The sequence below is a fragment of the Chanodichthys erythropterus genome, chromosome 12 (assembly GCF_024489055.1).
Source record: "Chanodichthys erythropterus isolate Z2021 chromosome 12, ASM2448905v1, whole genome shotgun sequence".
Lineage (NCBI taxonomy): Eukaryota > Metazoa > Chordata > Actinopteri > Cypriniformes > Xenocyprididae > Chanodichthys > Chanodichthys erythropterus.
In genome coordinates, this window is record NC_090232.1 from 3,861,834 (window position 1) to 3,880,086 (window position 18,253).

The 18,253-nt window shown below is 34.1% G+C and overlaps 1 protein-coding gene across 3 annotated transcripts in view; it reads right to left on the bottom strand.

Annotated features, from left to right (window-relative positions):
• The window catches only part of LOC137032937 (receptor tyrosine-protein kinase erbB-4-like), a 231,435-nt gene that overhangs the window by 151,915 nt on the left and 61,267 nt on the right, over positions 1-18,253 (bottom strand). The window contains exons 1-2 of one of the 3 annotated variants that reach the window (XM_067404967.1): positions 3,657-3,762; positions 3,406-3,526 (exon numbers count right to left, since the gene is read on the bottom strand). The exons of 1 other annotated variant lie outside the window; for it this stretch is intronic. In XM_067404967.1, coding sequence (XP_067261068.1) covers positions 3,406-3,424 — 19 coding nt within the window. In that variant the 5' untranslated portion in view covers positions 3,425-3,526; positions 3,657-3,762. Of the gene's footprint in view, positions 1-3,405; positions 3,527-3,656; positions 3,763-16,923; positions 16,996-18,253 lie in introns of those variants that run through there. One more of the 3 variants, XM_067404965.1, reaches the window with a different exon arrangement.

Here is an 18,253-nt window from a genome sequence, read left to right on the forward strand (position 1 = left end):
ATACCATTATTTTAAATTGTAATAATATTTCACAGTATTGCTGTTTTTTCTGTATGTTTGACATACACTATGATGAGCTTGAGACATGATCACAGAGGGTTTTTTCACAGCCTAACTGGCTGAAAGAGCTCATTATTTATGCAGGTCATTACAACTCATTATGCAATTTTTTTGTCTTCTCAGGTGAGAATCACCCATTATTCATGATGATTCATGCCTCCACGCATACTGTGTTTCTTGACAAAAAGTGTCTTACAAAAACTAAAACAATATATTGTTATATATGAACGAGTAGGCAGGATATTTTTTTACATAGTTTTGAAGCAAAAATCTCCAATACCCAGAAGTATTGTGAACACAGATTTAATATTATTTTCAATAACCACGTTATTTTCAATAACCACGCATAAACGTTATTCCTTCAAAAACACAAACATGTACATACATGTTCCTCACATATTATTGTAGCCTAGTTTGTGCTGAATACAGTGTAATGACACTTTTGTCATTTATATGTTTATGAACTGAAAAAAGCACAAATGTCAGGACATGTCAAAACTTCTCCAGGGCCCCGAAAATCCTCAGACCCCAGACGGTCTTTAGTTGCAATGGTTTGGAATCTTGCAGGATGCAGAGGGATGCACCAGGCAACGGTTTCTAAAACAAACCATATGCTGGTATTTTCAGCAAACAATATTTAAAAAATATTTTTAACAAAACTAGTTATCCAAAGTCTGCTTTTATGTCTGTCAGCTGGACGATGGTGTTTAAGTAACTCAGGGTGAGATTATCGGCTTTTTTAGTTTTGTAAAATTTAAAATTCTTCTCCAGCTTCACAGCACTATGAATGCTGTACCAACCTCTGATTAGCACAGAGCTTAAAGCAAAAAAGATAGCAGGACTGCTTATATTAGACAATCACCACAGGTAATGATTAGCACATCACTGATATAAACTGCATCGCTGATGTTAACTTCAGCCCTGAATGCACTACAGACTTTCAGTTGCCCAAGAAGAAAGGGTGGACACGCACTATGAAGCTTTTTATGTGGACTGTATATTAGTATATAAAGGAATGTTGGGTTCTAGTTAAATTGTTTCTCTCCGTTTTTTTACTGCAAATTGAATGCTAAAAGTTGTTGCTGAACAGTGTTGTATGACCAGGCATGGATACGTCTACTTTAGGAATATTTTCTGGTAAATATCCCCATAAAGACAAACAGTGTGACATATCAAAACAAGTGTTAATTTTGTTTTAACATTTCTGAATGCTAAGCAACACTGCTAAAGTAGCTGATGCTTAATTTTCAAGTTTCACTAGCAAGCGAAGCTTAAAATGTTCATCTAATGCATTGTGTCCACCTCAGTACTGTCCATTACAGCTGAAAACAAAGACTGACCTTCTCTGTATCAGCTCAAACCCTTTCATTCTTAGTGTATCTGCATCCCCGGCCAAAAATCCATTGCTTTCATTGCGTATAAAATTGACAACTGAAGCCTATGAGGGGGGAAAAAAGTGATATCTGGTACACACTTAAGTTCTGGGAGAGAATTATGAAATTCTCATTCACTCAGAGCCAAATCTGAATGAAAAACGGTTGACAGAACTGACCCCAGGCCTGTGATTCAAAGCGCAGCATGTCCACAGAATCTAATAAGGTGCCTCATGCATGACAGTCTGTGAATCACACAGTTTAGAGAGGGGGAAACACTTCCCTGACAAACAGGCTGAGAAAGATTCGAGATTAGCATTCAGCCATGGCAAACCAGCAGGAGCAGTTTGGAAAACAGTTGGAATTCTGTTTGCCTTGTTCCTGCTACAGGTTTGTTGGGGGGGGGGAATGATGCCATCAGCCATTTACTTCTCTTCTCATTTCCACTGGAGTTCATGCAGTAAAACATTTCTAGGGCTAGATATAAATTACAACTTCACTGCATGATTTTTTTTTTTTTTGTTTTTTTTTTTTTTTTGAAAGAAATCAATACTAATATTCAGCAAGGACACATTAAATTTATCAAAAGTATATAATGTTGCATAATGCATCAACTTAATATCATCTGTAATTTAAACTCAAAATTCTGCAAAAATTAATGAATGTGTGAACATGTAACTTAATGAAATTGTTATAATAACTTTGGAAATTAGGCAGTGGATTTCTAGTTCACAACATGCTTTGCATAGGACTGGATAAGGAGAATAAATGTTGAAATTAAGTGTTCATTTATTGGAAGGGAAAGTGAAGGGAAAGACCTGTTAGTGTTTAATTGACTCTATAAGCAATGACTGTACTAATGCCAGTGATGAGTAATATCTTACTTGCAAATATACATGTTAAATAAGTTATGTGAGCATGTGATATGATAGCTGTTCATATGAACATATGGTTCCAGGGCTACTTTTTTTTTTTTTTTTTTTTTTTTTTAATGAGTAATCAGATTGGGTATATGCTACAAATTAAGTTCCTCTAAATCAATGTAGTTTGTTGTTTGAACGTAAATTCACTCAAAGTTGTCATAACTTAAAAAAAAAAAAAAAAAAGATGCAAACTGCTGCATTAATCTTGTTGTTGAGCCAACACATAATTTTTTTAGAGTCTAGGGCATATAATGGCCAAGAGTCTGATACGACTGAAATGGTTAATGAGAGAGTGTAATATTTTACAATATATTGATATTACAAAAGGGGCTTTAGAAAACAATACAGTATATCGTTTTTCAAAGCCACATCGAACTGACAGTTCACTTTGACTGTGATTCTGATGTTTCCTTCTGAGGTGCAAAAAGGAAGTATTAAAAATTGTCATGTAAGAAGAACCCTTGGCAATACTTGAGAGTTGAGAAAGATAAAGAAGTGTCATCCTGCAGGAAGTAGCAAGAAAAAGGAGGGGGCACGTCTGACACATACTGTAGAAGAAACTCTGTTTGATATTTCTTACCTTGCTGCCACATTCTACAGCCTGTGGCAAGATCCTTCAGCTTTAGAGAACAATCCAAGTTAAGCCAAGCTCTATCCACAGCATTTGTGCCATAATGTTGATTACCACTGAAAATAATATTGACTCGTTCCTCTTCTGTTTCTTCTTAAAAGTGACCTATTATGCCCCTTTTTAAGAGATCGAATGTCCTCAGAGTGTGTATGTGACGGTTTAGCTCAAAATACACAGATGAAACATAAGATGTTAAAATTGCCAACCTTTTTCGGGTTGGGCAAAAAACGCGCCATTTTTGTGTGTCACTTTAAATGCAAATGAGCCACTGCACCTGCCCTAAGAGGGCGGAGCTTCAAGAGCTGAACCGGAGTCTGAAAATGAAGCCTGTATAGTTTAGTTTAATTGCGTTGTTTATTGGTTAATATAACTCATATTGTCATCTTGCTTTTATCCAATATTAGTACAACTTACAAACCTGTTGTACCGGACCCCATCTGAATGATGGCCACATCTTTACAGATGAGTTTTATGAAGTTTATTGTACATCACACAAAACATGAAGTGTACACTTTCACTCCAGAAAATCACCTTAAGAGCTGAATAAAACAGTACATGAAGAGTGCATTAAGTCATTTATCTATAAACTCCCTTGTATTATCATCAACATACACAGTGAATTACACAAAAACACTCGTTACAACTAACAGTAAACAAATATATACAGACCTTATGCCTTTTTGAGGGTGCTTAATAAACTGGTAAACTTTATATCCGGACTGTAATAAAGTGTGTGCTTTCCCTTTTTGCCCTGACCAATATCACTCCAGAGAGGATCACAAACAGTTTGTACTGATCAATCCCTGAGTAATAACTTCAACCACAATGTTCTCAGTGACTCGTATGTTCATTGGTACATCCAACAACAGAACATTTGTAAGTTTTTATTTCATATTTTTTTGGCACAGACATTGTATATCTCTAGCTGATACAGCAAGTAAACAGAAATGGCGGACTCTGCGTTTCTCTCTCAGGGTGGTGTCTATGATAACACCAGTCACTAGTCATGGGCAGGGTTTCCTTACTCTTGCGTAGGAGTAGGGGGAAATATGAAACAGCACGTTCAGAGAGATTGATAATGATTTATGGGGATTGTTTACACACCATGGACACACATCTGTGTTCAAACACCTTATAAAAGTGAATTTTGCATAATAGGTCCCCTTTAAAGGTGCCCTCGAATGAAAAGTTGAATTTATCTTGGCATAGTTGAATAACAAGAGTTCAGTACATGGAAATGACATACAGTGAGTCTCAAACACCATTGTTTCCTCCTTCTTATATAAATCTCATTTGTTTAAAAGACCTCCGAAGAACAGGCGAATCTCAACATAACACCGACTGTTACGTAACAGTCAGGATCATTAATATGTACGCCCCCAATATTTGCATATGCCAGCCCATGTTCCCAACATTATGAAAGGCATTAGACAAGGGCAGCCAGTATTAACGTCTGGATCTGTGCACAGCTGAATCATCAGACTAGGTAAGCAAGCAAGAACAACAGCGAAAAATGGCAGATGGAGCGATAATAACTGACATGATCCATGATAACATGATATTTTTAGTGATATTTGTAAATTGTCTTTCTAAATGTTTCGTTAGCATGTTGCTAATGTACTGTTAAATGTGGTTAAAGTTACCATCATTTCTTACTGTATTCACGGAGACAAGAGCCGTCGCTATTTTCATTTTTAAACACTTGCAGTCTGTATAATTCATAAACACAACTTCATTCTTTATAAATCTCTCCAACAGTGTAGCATTAGCCGTTAGCCACAGAGTACAACCTCAAACTCATTCAGAACCAAATGTAAACAATATAACAGTATACAATACTCACATAATCTGACGCATGCATGACGAACACTTTGTAAAGATCCATTTGAGGGTTATATAAGCTGTGTGAACTTTGTTTAGGCACTGTTTAAGGCAAGCGCGAGCTCCGTGGGTGGAGAGCACGAGATTTAAAGGGGCAGCAGCATAAATCAGCTCATATTTAATTATGCCCCAAAATAGCCAGTTAAAAAAATGTATAAAAAAAAAATCTATGGGGTATTTTGAGCTGAAACTTCACAGACACATTCAGGGGACACCTTAGACTAATATTACATCTTGTGAAAAAACGTTTGATGGCACCTTTAAATAAAAAAAATAAATAAAATCTGTTACAGTAAGACATTTGCAATGGCAGTCAACCAGGTCAAGATTTTATTTTTTATCATAGCACCCGCATGAATTCTCCCTTCAAAAATGTATGTTGTTTGGGCTATAAAATTGGTCACATTATCAGTTTAGTAACTTGTAACCAACATAATTCCTGGGAGTAGAGTTTGCTCCATGTAAATAGTTCCTTTTCTGACTTTACACAAAGATAACAAGAAATTAAAGAGTGGCTATTTGCACTAAGTGTAAATAGCAACTAAATTCTATTATGAAAGCAGCACATTTCATTAGCGGTAGCCAGGGGCGTCACTAGGCCCTTTTTAGGGGGGCTTCAGCCCCCCTAAACTTCTGCCCAGCCCCCCTAAAAAAATATTTGATTAATAAATTTTTGATCGCTTCAGTCCCCTTTAAAAAAACTCATCTGAAACGGCGGCAAGCTGCGTCAAGTTTCGGCTCCTCCCCTTATCTGAGTCTGCTTGGATTTAGCGCATATTTCAATCTGCAGGGGCGCCGAGCAGAGCGAACATCAGAGAGCACAAGGTGTGTGTCGTGTGTGCGTGCATTTATTGATAGATTGCTAATGCTATGATATTACATCTGCATCGGTGCAGTTCTTTGTCATAAATGCATTGCAGTTTACATAATGTAATGTTACTGGAGCATTGGGAGCACACGGGACGGCTCGGTTTCTCATCCAATACCAATACGTTTCGCTGCGTTCACCTTCAGCCCTTGTGTGATAGTTGTTTTTTATTCCTACAAAAATGAAGTGATTTACACCCATGAAAACATACTTTAGATTCAGAAAACGATCATGATTTATTTTAATTTACTTTTTACAATTACAGACATATTATAATGTATTTTGACATTACATTATGCAGCCATGCACAGAAATGACACACATCATTGTCTGAAAGCACTAGATGGCCCAGAGAGAGAATGTGGAGTTATTTTGTTTTGTATTATTAAATATAGTTTTGTATTAAGTAATAATGAATCAGGAGGAGTGTCATACATAAATTAGAGTAAGCGTAGAGTAAAGGGATTTTTGATTTTCTTGATTTACTATTTATACTAGATTTGTACTTGATTTATAGAAGTGGCAAATTGATAATTCATGTTGTTATTTTTAATAAATAGAAATAAATATAGAACAGATTAATCATATTGCCAATAGACAATTACATTAATACATGGTTTGTCTATATTCTTAATGAATATTAGCTGGTTAGTTAAAATACTTAAAATGACATCAATTTTCATGGGGTGACTTTATGAATATCCAACCGTATTGTTGATTATAAAGGCTAAAAAGCTAAAAAAAACTAAAATAATTTATATTTCATTGTAGATGGATATACGACATTTTTTCTTGTCGTGCGGGAGTAGGTCTGCAAATGAGCAACAGTCAGTCAAATAATATTTTTTTAATCATACCCTTATTGGGGGCTGAGCCCCCCTAAAATCAAAATCCTAGAATCGCCCCTGGCGGTAGCTTCTGTTTACACCGTTTAAATAGTGATGAATTCTATTTACACTACTGTATGTAAAAATAGCAGTATTTTCTTTGCAAAAAGTGTGAATAGTGTAGTTAGATGCTATTTATATTTAGTGGCATATACTATTTGCACCTCAGTGTTGTTGTACATTAAATGGTATGCAATAATAACATAGTGTAAATTATTATATTTATTAAAATGATTTAATAAAGCCACTTTAATAAAGAACACTTTAATATTAAAGACATGTTAGACACTTTATTTTCACTTTCTGAATATTTTCTATATTTTTATTGAAAAAAAAAAAAAAAAAAAAAAGCCGTTCCGATCTGATATGTGATGGGAAAAGCGAGTAGAGCCAGTTCGGCAAAAGGCACATTCGAACAAGGGCCAATTTACATCAAAACTTTCTGCCACATGCATTGACAATGCAGCGTCTTCCCCAATTTTGGCTGGCCAAACCAGACGTCAGTGGGCGGAGTTAGTATAAATAGCCTCTGTCAACAAGATGGTCTATTTGCACTTATTGTAAAAGCTTAGAATTAACTCTGGGTTTCATTTAAAATGAGTATGTCTTGGTGCCCCTATTATGCTGTTTCTGTGTTTTACTGTAACAGGCTTACATGTATCTAAGGTGCACTTTAATTTCCTCATAAATCACATTGTAGCATCAGCTCTTTTCCCACAGTGTCTGAAATGGTTTGATCAAAGATCCAATCTCTCTAAACCCCTCCTTTCTGAGAGCCTGCTCTACTCTGATTGGTCAGATGGCCCAGTCTGTTGTGATTGGTCGACAGCTTACAGCACGTGTCGGGAAAGTAACGCCTATCTCAGCGTCTTCTCAACAAACCAAACTCTTCCAGTCTCAGCTACAACTACAGTATTTGAAGGCGGGTAAAAGAAGGCGTTATTTGCTGGCAACCAATGAAGTCCATAAAACTGGAAGTACTGACAATTCGTTTCAGGCAGTTCAGAATTGGTTCAATATACAGTACACTGTCTGAGATTCTTTACCATTATATGCCCATCAATATTTTGCAAACAAAAGGAATATGAGGTGCTGTTCAAGAACAGATTACAGATTTCGCAGACAAATATCATTTTTGCGCCAGTCCAACACCATGTGGACATACTCCTGGCTCTCGCTGGAAGCCTGGCCATCTGCAGGCACACTGAGTTTATAAATTGTTACCATCTCTGCCAGCACCAGTTACGTTAAGAGAAGCTGCTGTCTCATTACTGCTCCCAGACATCCGCGGATAGCAACACGCACACCTCATAACAACACTGCTAATTTGCTGCGCGCCACTCTTGTTAAAGTTAAGACAGTACACTAATTGCTCTAATGGAGAGATGTTGCAATTATCAAGAGAGCTATTCCAACTATAAAGTCACCATTAATGACAATTAATGCTTATAACACAGCATGTAGTTTATACAGCACATTAAAACCACTATGTTGTATCTCTGATCTCAGATTACTAAATATATTAATTGTAAAAACCTATAAAACACATGCATACAAATTCTTAGAGTAACTTGTGCTATCTTTCTGTAAAATGCCCCTTAATTTATATATAAGTAAAAAAAAAAAAAAAAAATATATATATATATATATACAGTATGTTTAATATTATATACGTATACAGTATGAGAAATGCTTTCAATTTAGTTCAGTATTAAAAATATGGAAGCTTGTTTAAGCCACCGAATAAAAAAAAAGACTTTTGCAAACTTTTTTCTCACAATTGCAAGTTTAAATGAGTTTTTATATTAGAAATCACCAACTAATAAAAAATAAAATAATAAAAATAAAATATTACAAGAAAATTATAAACTAATAATATTATTTTAATATATTTTAATTTAAATAAAAATAGCTTTTTTCTTGCACTTGCGAGTTTAAACTCACAATTCTGACTTTTTATATTACAAGAAATCAACAACTAATAATAAATAAAATAAAAATATATTACAAGAAATCAACAACTAATAATAAATAAAATAAAATAAAAAATAAAATATCACAAGAAATCAACAACTAATAATAAATCAAATAAAATATATTACAAGAAATCAACAACTAATAATAAATCAAATCAAATTAAAAAATATATATCATAAGAAATCAACAACTAATAATAAATCAAATCAAATAAAAAAATATCACAAGAAATCAACAACTAATAATAAATAAAATAAAAATATATTACAAGAAATCAACAACTAATAATAAATAAAATAAAATAAAAAATAAAATATCACAAGAAATTAACAACTAATAATAAATAAAATAAAAATATATTACAAGAAATCAACAACTAATAATAAATAAAATAAAATAAAAAATAAAATATCACAAGAAATCAACAACTAATAATAAATAAAATAAAATATATTACAAGAAATCGACAACTAATAATAAATCAAATCAAATAAAAAAATATCACAAGAAATCAACAACTAATAATAAATAAAATAAAAATATATTACAAGAAATCAACAAATAATGATAAATAAAATAAAATTTATAGTAACTCGCAATTGTGAGAAAAAAAAAAAAAATCACAATTATCTTTTAAATTGTTTTATTCCATGGTGGAAACGAGCTTCCATATAAAAAAATCAACATCTTTGCTTATATTTATTTTTAACATTGTAGCATGTACTGTATCTCAGTAAATGGGTTATTGCCTTTTTCCTTAAATACCATATATTTTCTCCATTTATCTGCCATTTAAAGTATATCCACAATGCAAGCACAAATCAGCCTGTAAAACAGCCATTGTAAAGCATCTCCACTCTCAGCGTTGATCTACACACCTGCCCACGGGGAGGTGCGTGTAACAGATGCTGATAGCAGTCAAATACTGCAAGCTATTTAGATGCAGCAGAGTGAGTGATGCAGATAAATTACTATCAGTTTCCTTCTGCATAAACAGTTTGACAGCCAACCCCATCAGCAACGTCACACAAACACACACATATGCACATACCGCCTGCCATTCATCCTTTCCAAACATCCTGACACTCTGCATGTCACCCAAAAAGCCAGATAACATCCACATTTAACGTGCATTATTTGGGGTGTTTTATTTAAACAGGCGTAAAGCTTGTTTTTCTTGCACTCTGCCAGCAGGGCTGAATCAATGAGCACATACTGAGACTCGGGCAGATAAAAATTGAATATTCACACAGTATATTTGGATTAGTCTCGTGGACTGTTGGAAAGCTAAAAATCATTGGGGAAAAAGTGAGAAGTTTTGGCTTGGAGAAAAAAGCCGTGAGGAATTAGACAAAGGTTTTGTACACTTGACTTGATGCCATGAATAAAAAACAGCTATTCACTGTGGTAAAATCAATATAATGCACAAAATCTCGTGGCTTACTGCATTATTTTATTCTTATTTAGTATCACAATACAAATTTAGTATTGTGATATTATGACTTCATAAAGTATGTCTTTTTCTTAAAATATTACAAGAAATCAACAATTAATAATACAATAAAATAATAAAATGTAAATGAAATATTACAAGAAATCACCAACTAATAATAAATAAAATAAATAAAATAAAATATTACAAAGAATCACCAACTAAAAATAACATAAAATAAAACAAAACATTACAAAAAAAAAAATCACCAACTAAAAATAAAATGAATTAAATAAAATATCAAAATAAATAACCAACTAATAATGAATAAATAAATAAATAAATAAATAAATAAATAAATATAATACATAACATAAATTACTACAAGAAATCGCCAACTAAAAATAAAATGAATAAAATAAAACTAAATAAAATATAAGAAATAAGAAATCACCAACTAATAATAAATAAATAAATATAATAAATAAAATAAAATAAAATATTACAAAACATCACCAACTAAAAATAAAATAAAATATTACAAGAAATCACCAACTAAAAATAAAATGAATGAAATAAAATAAAATATTACAAGAAATCACCAACTAAAAGTAAATAAATAAATGACGGTGATTAGAGTTGTGTTAGCTGGCCATGGAAACCGTATAGGCAAAATAACTCAGTTGGAAAGTCACTACGCTCGGAGGGTTCAGCAGGCTAATGCTGTTCAAATGGCCCTGGAGATTAACTTCATCCAGATGCTCCAGTGACACAGTGTGACAATGTGAAACTCCTCCAAGCTTATTTAACATTCTAGCCATGTCATCCTAGAGCCTGGAGAAGTCATCCTTTAGAGGACAATGCCAGGGTTGTAAAAGATTTCCACACAAATCATGTTCATCCCACTTTCCTGCCACACTTCATCATCTGGATGTCCATTTTCTTCATTCTATATCCTTCACTTCCTTAACACATGGTCTTCCATTACCATTTCTGCAAACAGGAAGCTCTAAATGTGATAATATTCGGCCTAAATGACTCTGTGCAGTGGGGAAGAAAGCATCTGCTGAAATAAAGTCATTGTGACCTTTGAGGATTTGAGAACGCGTGATTGTTTGCAACTGATCATGAATGTTTGGCCAGTTAACCTCAGTCCTGACGGCCATTCACATCTACACATGGTACTCGAAAAACAAAGAGACAAACAATTGTAAGTTTTGAGTTTCACCTCTTTGGAAAAAAGATACACACATTTTTCAGTTAAATTGCTGAGGAGGTCCTATCATTCATTCATTCATTCATTCATTCATTCAGTCAGTCATTCATTCATTCATTCATAAATAAATAAATATCCTCCAAAAAATTTTTTTTTTTTTTAATGTTCCCTGTGTTTGCTAAGGCTTAATTTTATATAAAATATAGTACAAACCTAATATTGTAAAATAGTATTAGAATTTAAAATAATTGTTTTCTATTTGAATGTATTTTAAAATGTAATTTATTCCTGTGATCAAAGCTGAATTTTCAGCATCGTTACTCCAGTCTTCAGTGTCACATGATCCTTCAGAAATCATTCTAATATGATGATTTGCGTCAATTATTATGGAAATTTCAATTATTGGGAAATTCGGCACACAAAAAATTTGGAATTTGGAGTCTCTAACTCAATCCCTCTAGCGCCACCACCTGTTCAAATTTTCACTCATATTAATGCTAATAACTTTTGAACCATAAGGGTTAGAAACAAAATTATTTTTTCCTCTCATTCCTTTGCTCAATACAATTTGATTACAATTTCCTTCATGAAGATTTTCCCGCCATTTTAGTTTTTTTCGAAAAACATACTTTTTCAAACTCCACCTAGGCCGTTGCTCCGATTTTCACAAAAATTGAACCAGATCATCTTCAGACCATGCCGACAAAAACTTATATAATTCACGTTGATTTCTCAAAAATATTTCTCAATTTCTTCGAAACTGTTTTTTTTTTTTTTTTTTGAAAAAACGCACTAATGAATTTTACATAGCGCTTGCGAAAATAGACTTAAGGCTATATCTCTACAACACTTTATCATATTCAGGCCAAACTTGGTACGTATCATCACAAGCATGACCTGACGAAACATGCAGCTATTTGGCACAGCACCACCTACTGGTCCAGAGCTATTTTTGTTTATAACTTGTTAGATCTGGGGCATCACACCAAGTCGAATGATATCCAATTTTCTCATATCGGCCATTTTGAATTTTGTGCTGAAATGCTGTATTTTATGAACCCACTAGCGTATTGTTACGAAACTTGGTATGGTTCATCAGCATGATGCCCTGAAGGAGCAGTTTCGGACCAGCACCACCTAGTGGAGAATAAAAAAAATATTTGTATGCTTATAACTTTGGATATGGGGGGGGAAAAAAAGAAAAGTATATTCTTATAACTTTGGATGTTGTTGTATTATTTTCACGGGAGTCATCTCCACTCCTTAGTCCAACGATACCAAACAAACTATGCCTTATGGTTTGTGCAACTGATAGCCATCTGATAACATAATCAAGGATACTGGATGCAGTAAGCATGGCCAAAATATATCTAAGGTTGGGGTCAATTCCTTTCCAACTTATAACCTAAAGGAAATATATTCATTCAGCAGTGGATTGATTTAATATATTCAGATGCACTCAATGGTCATTTGAAATGATCTGTGCATGAAATAATATCAATAAAATCAGATCACATCAATGCTGTTAAGCTTCAAAAAACTCTTCAATGCTGCTGATAAAAGGAATATTTCTCCATGCATTCCCACCATACTTTTTATCTACATGTGTGCAATGTGCGACCTTGTCCTGAGGCGCGACGGATTCATTTGCATCACTTTGTTTGGTGTGTTTGTATCTGAGCCTGTCAGGAAGGTGAACTGCTCTCATTTCGTGCTGGGTCACTTGGCACTGACAGTAATCTGAGAAAGTTCAGTAGCAGGTCAGAGCCCTTGTGTGTCTTTAATAGTTCAGAACAGCAGGAAATTCACAAGCACATGGTGTAAAAATAAGGCTTTAATTACCCAATGTCCATTCTCAAAAGTCGATATCTTGAGATTGCATTTACAAACTAAAACCCACCACTGTTGCACGCAACTTCGCTGATTTCATAATTAGTCAATTAAGCTGTAAAAAGAGAGGCAAGATAACAGCGTCTCAACTGCTAATTAATTTCAGATATGAGTGTAAGGGGAAGGAGAGGTCAGCGCACAGGGCTTTTCCTTAGCTGTGCACTGAATGAGATAAAAAGGACTACTAAATTCTGTGTTTACAGCTTAAATACTATGACATGAGCCACACATAAACACTGTCATTTGCTTATGGAAGTGAAGACCCCACAAAATGGTGGGAAAAGTCAGCAAAAGACCGTGAATAATGAGTAAAGTGATGTTACAGTCGTTTAAACAAAGTTAGAAGCAACATTGCTCAGTGTTAATGTAGATCACTTCAATTACCCTCAGCAAAAAAGGATGAGAAATACTAAGCTTATGGCATAACAAATTATTATGTGCAACTACCAGATGTTCTCTGCAGCTTTGCTATTTTTTTTTTTTTCAGCACTAAAAATAATCACAGTTTAGTTTTTCAGTCTTCTGCTCACTACATCTACAGAAACTATAAAGTGCAACTGTAGGATTTCTACAGTAAAACTTCATTTTCTCCACAGAAAAACCATAGAACCATTACTTTTAACATTATCGCATAAACTTTTCAATACAAAAATCTTCAAAAAAGGTGTAGTCTTTTACACAAAGATACCATATTACTGGAGAGAAATCCACTAATCAGAGGCAACACTTTTAGGAAATATAAGCCACAATTTGTAATGTCTCATTTATTCATTTTAATTGATCATTGTGTATATATATGAGCAATGTCACATGTAGCCGTGCGATACGGATATATACAGCCATATCACACGGCTATGAGTGTGATATTGTGTTTATACAACACAGTAAAAGTCCCTTTCAATTTAAAAGTCTCTTGCGAGTGATTTTTACGTACCTAAAATGAATTATATCTCATGTTTAACCACTATAAGAGCCAGCGGCAAATCCCTGAAGCACTGGCCGAGATGAAGCTGTTCTCAGCGGATACAAGAGCACTGAACAGCCGCTGGCGGCCTGGAGCTCGCATCTCGGAAAACGTCTAAACAATTTGTAAAATAGGCACTAGGATTAAATATGAGTCACATATTTCAGGTCTAAACAACTACAAATGCACCTAAAAACTTGCCATTTTGCTGTGTACTGAACCTATTCTCTGCTCCATCAATGTTTCATGCCAAATCGCTATATTTCCTTGTTTAAAATGTACTGCAAGATGCCGTTTCTTTCCAAACCGCTATAAGCGTCAAACCTGTTTTTAGCCTAAATGCGATATGTCCTCTCGACCAATCAGAATTCAGCGAGCGTTCGATGCAATCTAACATGGTGGTTCTTTGAAGCGAGGTAGTTTGTTTTTGCTCAGTCTTCAAAATGAGTGCTTTAAACTCTGTTAACACTTTTGATTGCCTGGATGAGCCAGTGAGACCTACAACTGGGGGCCGGAGTCCGGAGCGCCAACTCGGCTCGGTTCCCGAGATAGGATTGTTTGAATATAAGGGTGTCTCGGCTCACCTCGCCTCGTATGTGAGTGTGTGTGTGTGTGTAGGTGTGTGTGCGCAAGTGTGTGACATCGTATCAGGCAATCAACCTGTTCAGTAAACAGTTTAAAACATATAGTTACCAGATCAATACTGCGATTCTAGATGATTTCATATAAAAAGGCTAAGAAGAGGCACTCAACTCACAGCTGCTTTATAAGAGGCTCGCCTCGTGTGTGCATGTTTTTGTGACATATCAGGACACAAATGTGTATAATGACATGGGTATTACTAAAAGAGGTGACTTATGAGGACATTCCCCATGTCCCCACTTTTCAAAAGGCTTATCAATCATACAGAATGAGTTTTTTTTTTTTTTTGAGAAAGTAAAAATGTGCACAGTTTCCTGTGATGGTTAGGTTAAGGGGTAGGGGTAGTGTAGGGGGATAGTAAATACGGTTCGTACAGTATAAAAACCATTACGCCTATGGAATGTCCCCACATTTCACAAAAACAAATGTGTGTGTGTGTGTGTGTGTGCGCGCAAGTGTGTGACATCGTATCAGGCGTTCAAACAGTTCAGTAAACTGTTTAAAACATATAGTCACCCTTTCAATACTAAGATTCTAGATGTTTTTATATAAAAAGGCTAAAAAAAAGAGCGTTTTGAAACAACAAAAAAATAAATAAACTTTGAATTTATAATCAACAAAATTGTTGTTTAATTTAATAACCATTGTTAAAAATGTTCAGACTGAGCAAATAGACCATTTTAACAGGATAAATTGATATTAACAAAATGTATAGGTCTAGGTAAAAAAAAAAAAAAAAAGTAATTTTCATGAAAACTATTAAAATGGATTTATAGCGTTTTGGAAAAGAGCTCTTCAAGTGTAGTATTTGTAAAACTATGGTTGATTTGTTCGGCCGCCATGACATTCACTTCAAGCGGAGTGATACAAACGGTGAAAAGGTACTGTAGGAGTGCTGTTATGTTTTTAATGTTTTTTTTGTTGCATAATTTTTCTTAGAATTAATAAAGAGCATTAATATAGAATTAAATTGTGTGGATTTATCATTTATTCCATAAATGATATTATAAATTAAGTGTACGCTAGTATAGTTGACCATGCTCTTTTATTTAAAAAAAGCAAGATAAATCCAGTATGTCCCTTTTAAAGATTTTAAGATTTTAAAATGGATGTTTAAGTCAAAAGTAAATGTAAAACTTTTGAGCTTTTGATCTGGCCCTGCTGTGACTAACATCAGCACTGTTCATGGCTAACTCTTCTCTACGGATGATGGTGACCTCTGCTGATTTCTCCACAGGCCAGTGCTGCTTGGCCCTGCTGACCGCGCCTGAAGCTCTGACATGAGGAGGCAGACAGTATCATTTACCATCATATGTGGCTCAAAGGCCAGACTGGCTTTTTGTTCAAAACATCCCACAAAGCTCTGATCTAGACCAGCACACAAAATCATCTTTGAGATTAAACCACCGACTCCATGCTTTTCATTTAGACATCCAAATGCAGAATATGCTGACTTTCTATTAAAATTAGAAATAGTTTTAATATTAATGAATCCCTGAACTTATAAACCTGAAGCATGCCCAGCATTGACACTATGCTTTAGTGGGAGTAACAACCATGTAATTTTACCATGGAACACTAGAGTTCTAGTTCATGCACACTTCTTAGTACACTACCATTCAAAAGTTTGGGGTCAGTAAGATTTTTGAAATAATTATTATTATTATTATTATTCAGCAAGGGTATGTTAAATTAATCAAAAGTGACAGCAGAGACATTTATAATGATACAAAAGATTTCTGTTTCAAATAAATGCTGATCTTTTGATCAGCACAAACATTTTAAACATGGATACTAATAATGCATGTTTCTTAAGCAGCAAATCATCATATCAGAATGATTTCTGAAGGATCATGTGACACTGAAGACTGGAGTAATGATGCTGAAAATTAATTTATCACGTTATAAATCTCTTTACTGTCTCTTTTGATCAATTTAATGTATCCTTTATGATTACATGCATTAAAAACAAACCAAAAACAAAAACTAAGATAACTTATTGACCCCAAACATTTGAATGATAGTGTACACTGCAGAAATAGATTTATGTGTTACCATGAACATGGCCATTAACTGCAAGTTCCACCTTAGAATGCTTTCTTCCTAAATGCTTCAATTCTGAGTCTTGAATGGTTACCGCTTCTCTGTGGACAGGACTTCAGAAAATAATTTTATATACCTTTGTAATGAAAAATAGTGGCCTCTTTCTTGTGTAAATGACCAAGGAGACAGGATGAAATGGCAACCTTACCTATTGTAGAAAAAGAAGAAGAAGAAAAACACATTTTAGAAAGCGTCTTTGAACACATACACAAACAAAAAATAAAACGACCTATAATTGAGAACGTGTTTAAAAAGCGTAAACACCAACAGGAAAGAGAATTTACTAATGAGACCTCCTAAATAGACAGCAATGACCTTAAATGGAGAACATTTTTTCCGTAAGTCTCACTTTCCTCAAAAAAACAAAAAACAAAAAAACAAGCAGAGTAATCCCATGTGAATCTCATTTTCTTAATGAATTTTAAGAAAAAGATCTGACTTAAAGTTGATACTTGAGATTAAAACTCATGTGTCTGATGGAGGATATATATATATGTGTGTATATATTATTGTGTTTAGTTAACCTAAAATGAAAATTACTGTGTGAGAAGAAAAAGAAAATCAAGTTTACAGAGTTTAGTGTCAGTTCTACATTGAATCGCTACATGCAATGTTGAATATAATGTATAATAATGCAATGGGGGAATATTTGTGGGTCCTGGTAATGTCAAATGTCTTTTGTTACCAGTAAAAAGTGGCCTACAGTATTTTAAACATATCTAGTCAATGACAGAGTGCAAGCATATTCATATTTTCCTGTATGTTTAGTGTTAGAATGAATAGCATGAATATTTTTATTCTGCTGTCATTGTCCTGTGTATTGAGTTACCAACACCAAGCCTATTCATTTCCACCTCCAATGTAATACCAAATGTAGCATTTTAATCAACATTTAATTTTTTGTTTACCTTTTACCATATGTCTTGAAGTATCGCAATAATATCGTCCTGTGAGTTCAGTATCGTGACATGTATTGAATTGTGACATTAGGGTATCATTACATCCCTATTAACAATATTAACTGTGAATTTAACAGGGTATTTATTTATTTTTTTTTTTTTTTTAACTTTCAGCGAGTTTCTGAATTGTGCATACGGTGTCCACTTTACTATCCCATGAGGCCACGGGAAATGATTTGTAAATGTTAGCGAAGTGATACAACTGATGCTGGTAGGTCACATGATAATGACAACATGGCTAATGTAGTACATCTGGATTCCATTCATACTACACACATTCATAAGTTATTCAAAATAAGAACCTGAAGATAATTTGTGATTTCGGACACAACTCAGGAGTTTATATTATAAGAGCACTTTACTTTATATGAAATATATTGTGGCACATTTACTATGCTACCAGCCATTTTACAAATATAACTGAATCTTTCCTCTAGCTGAGCTTTG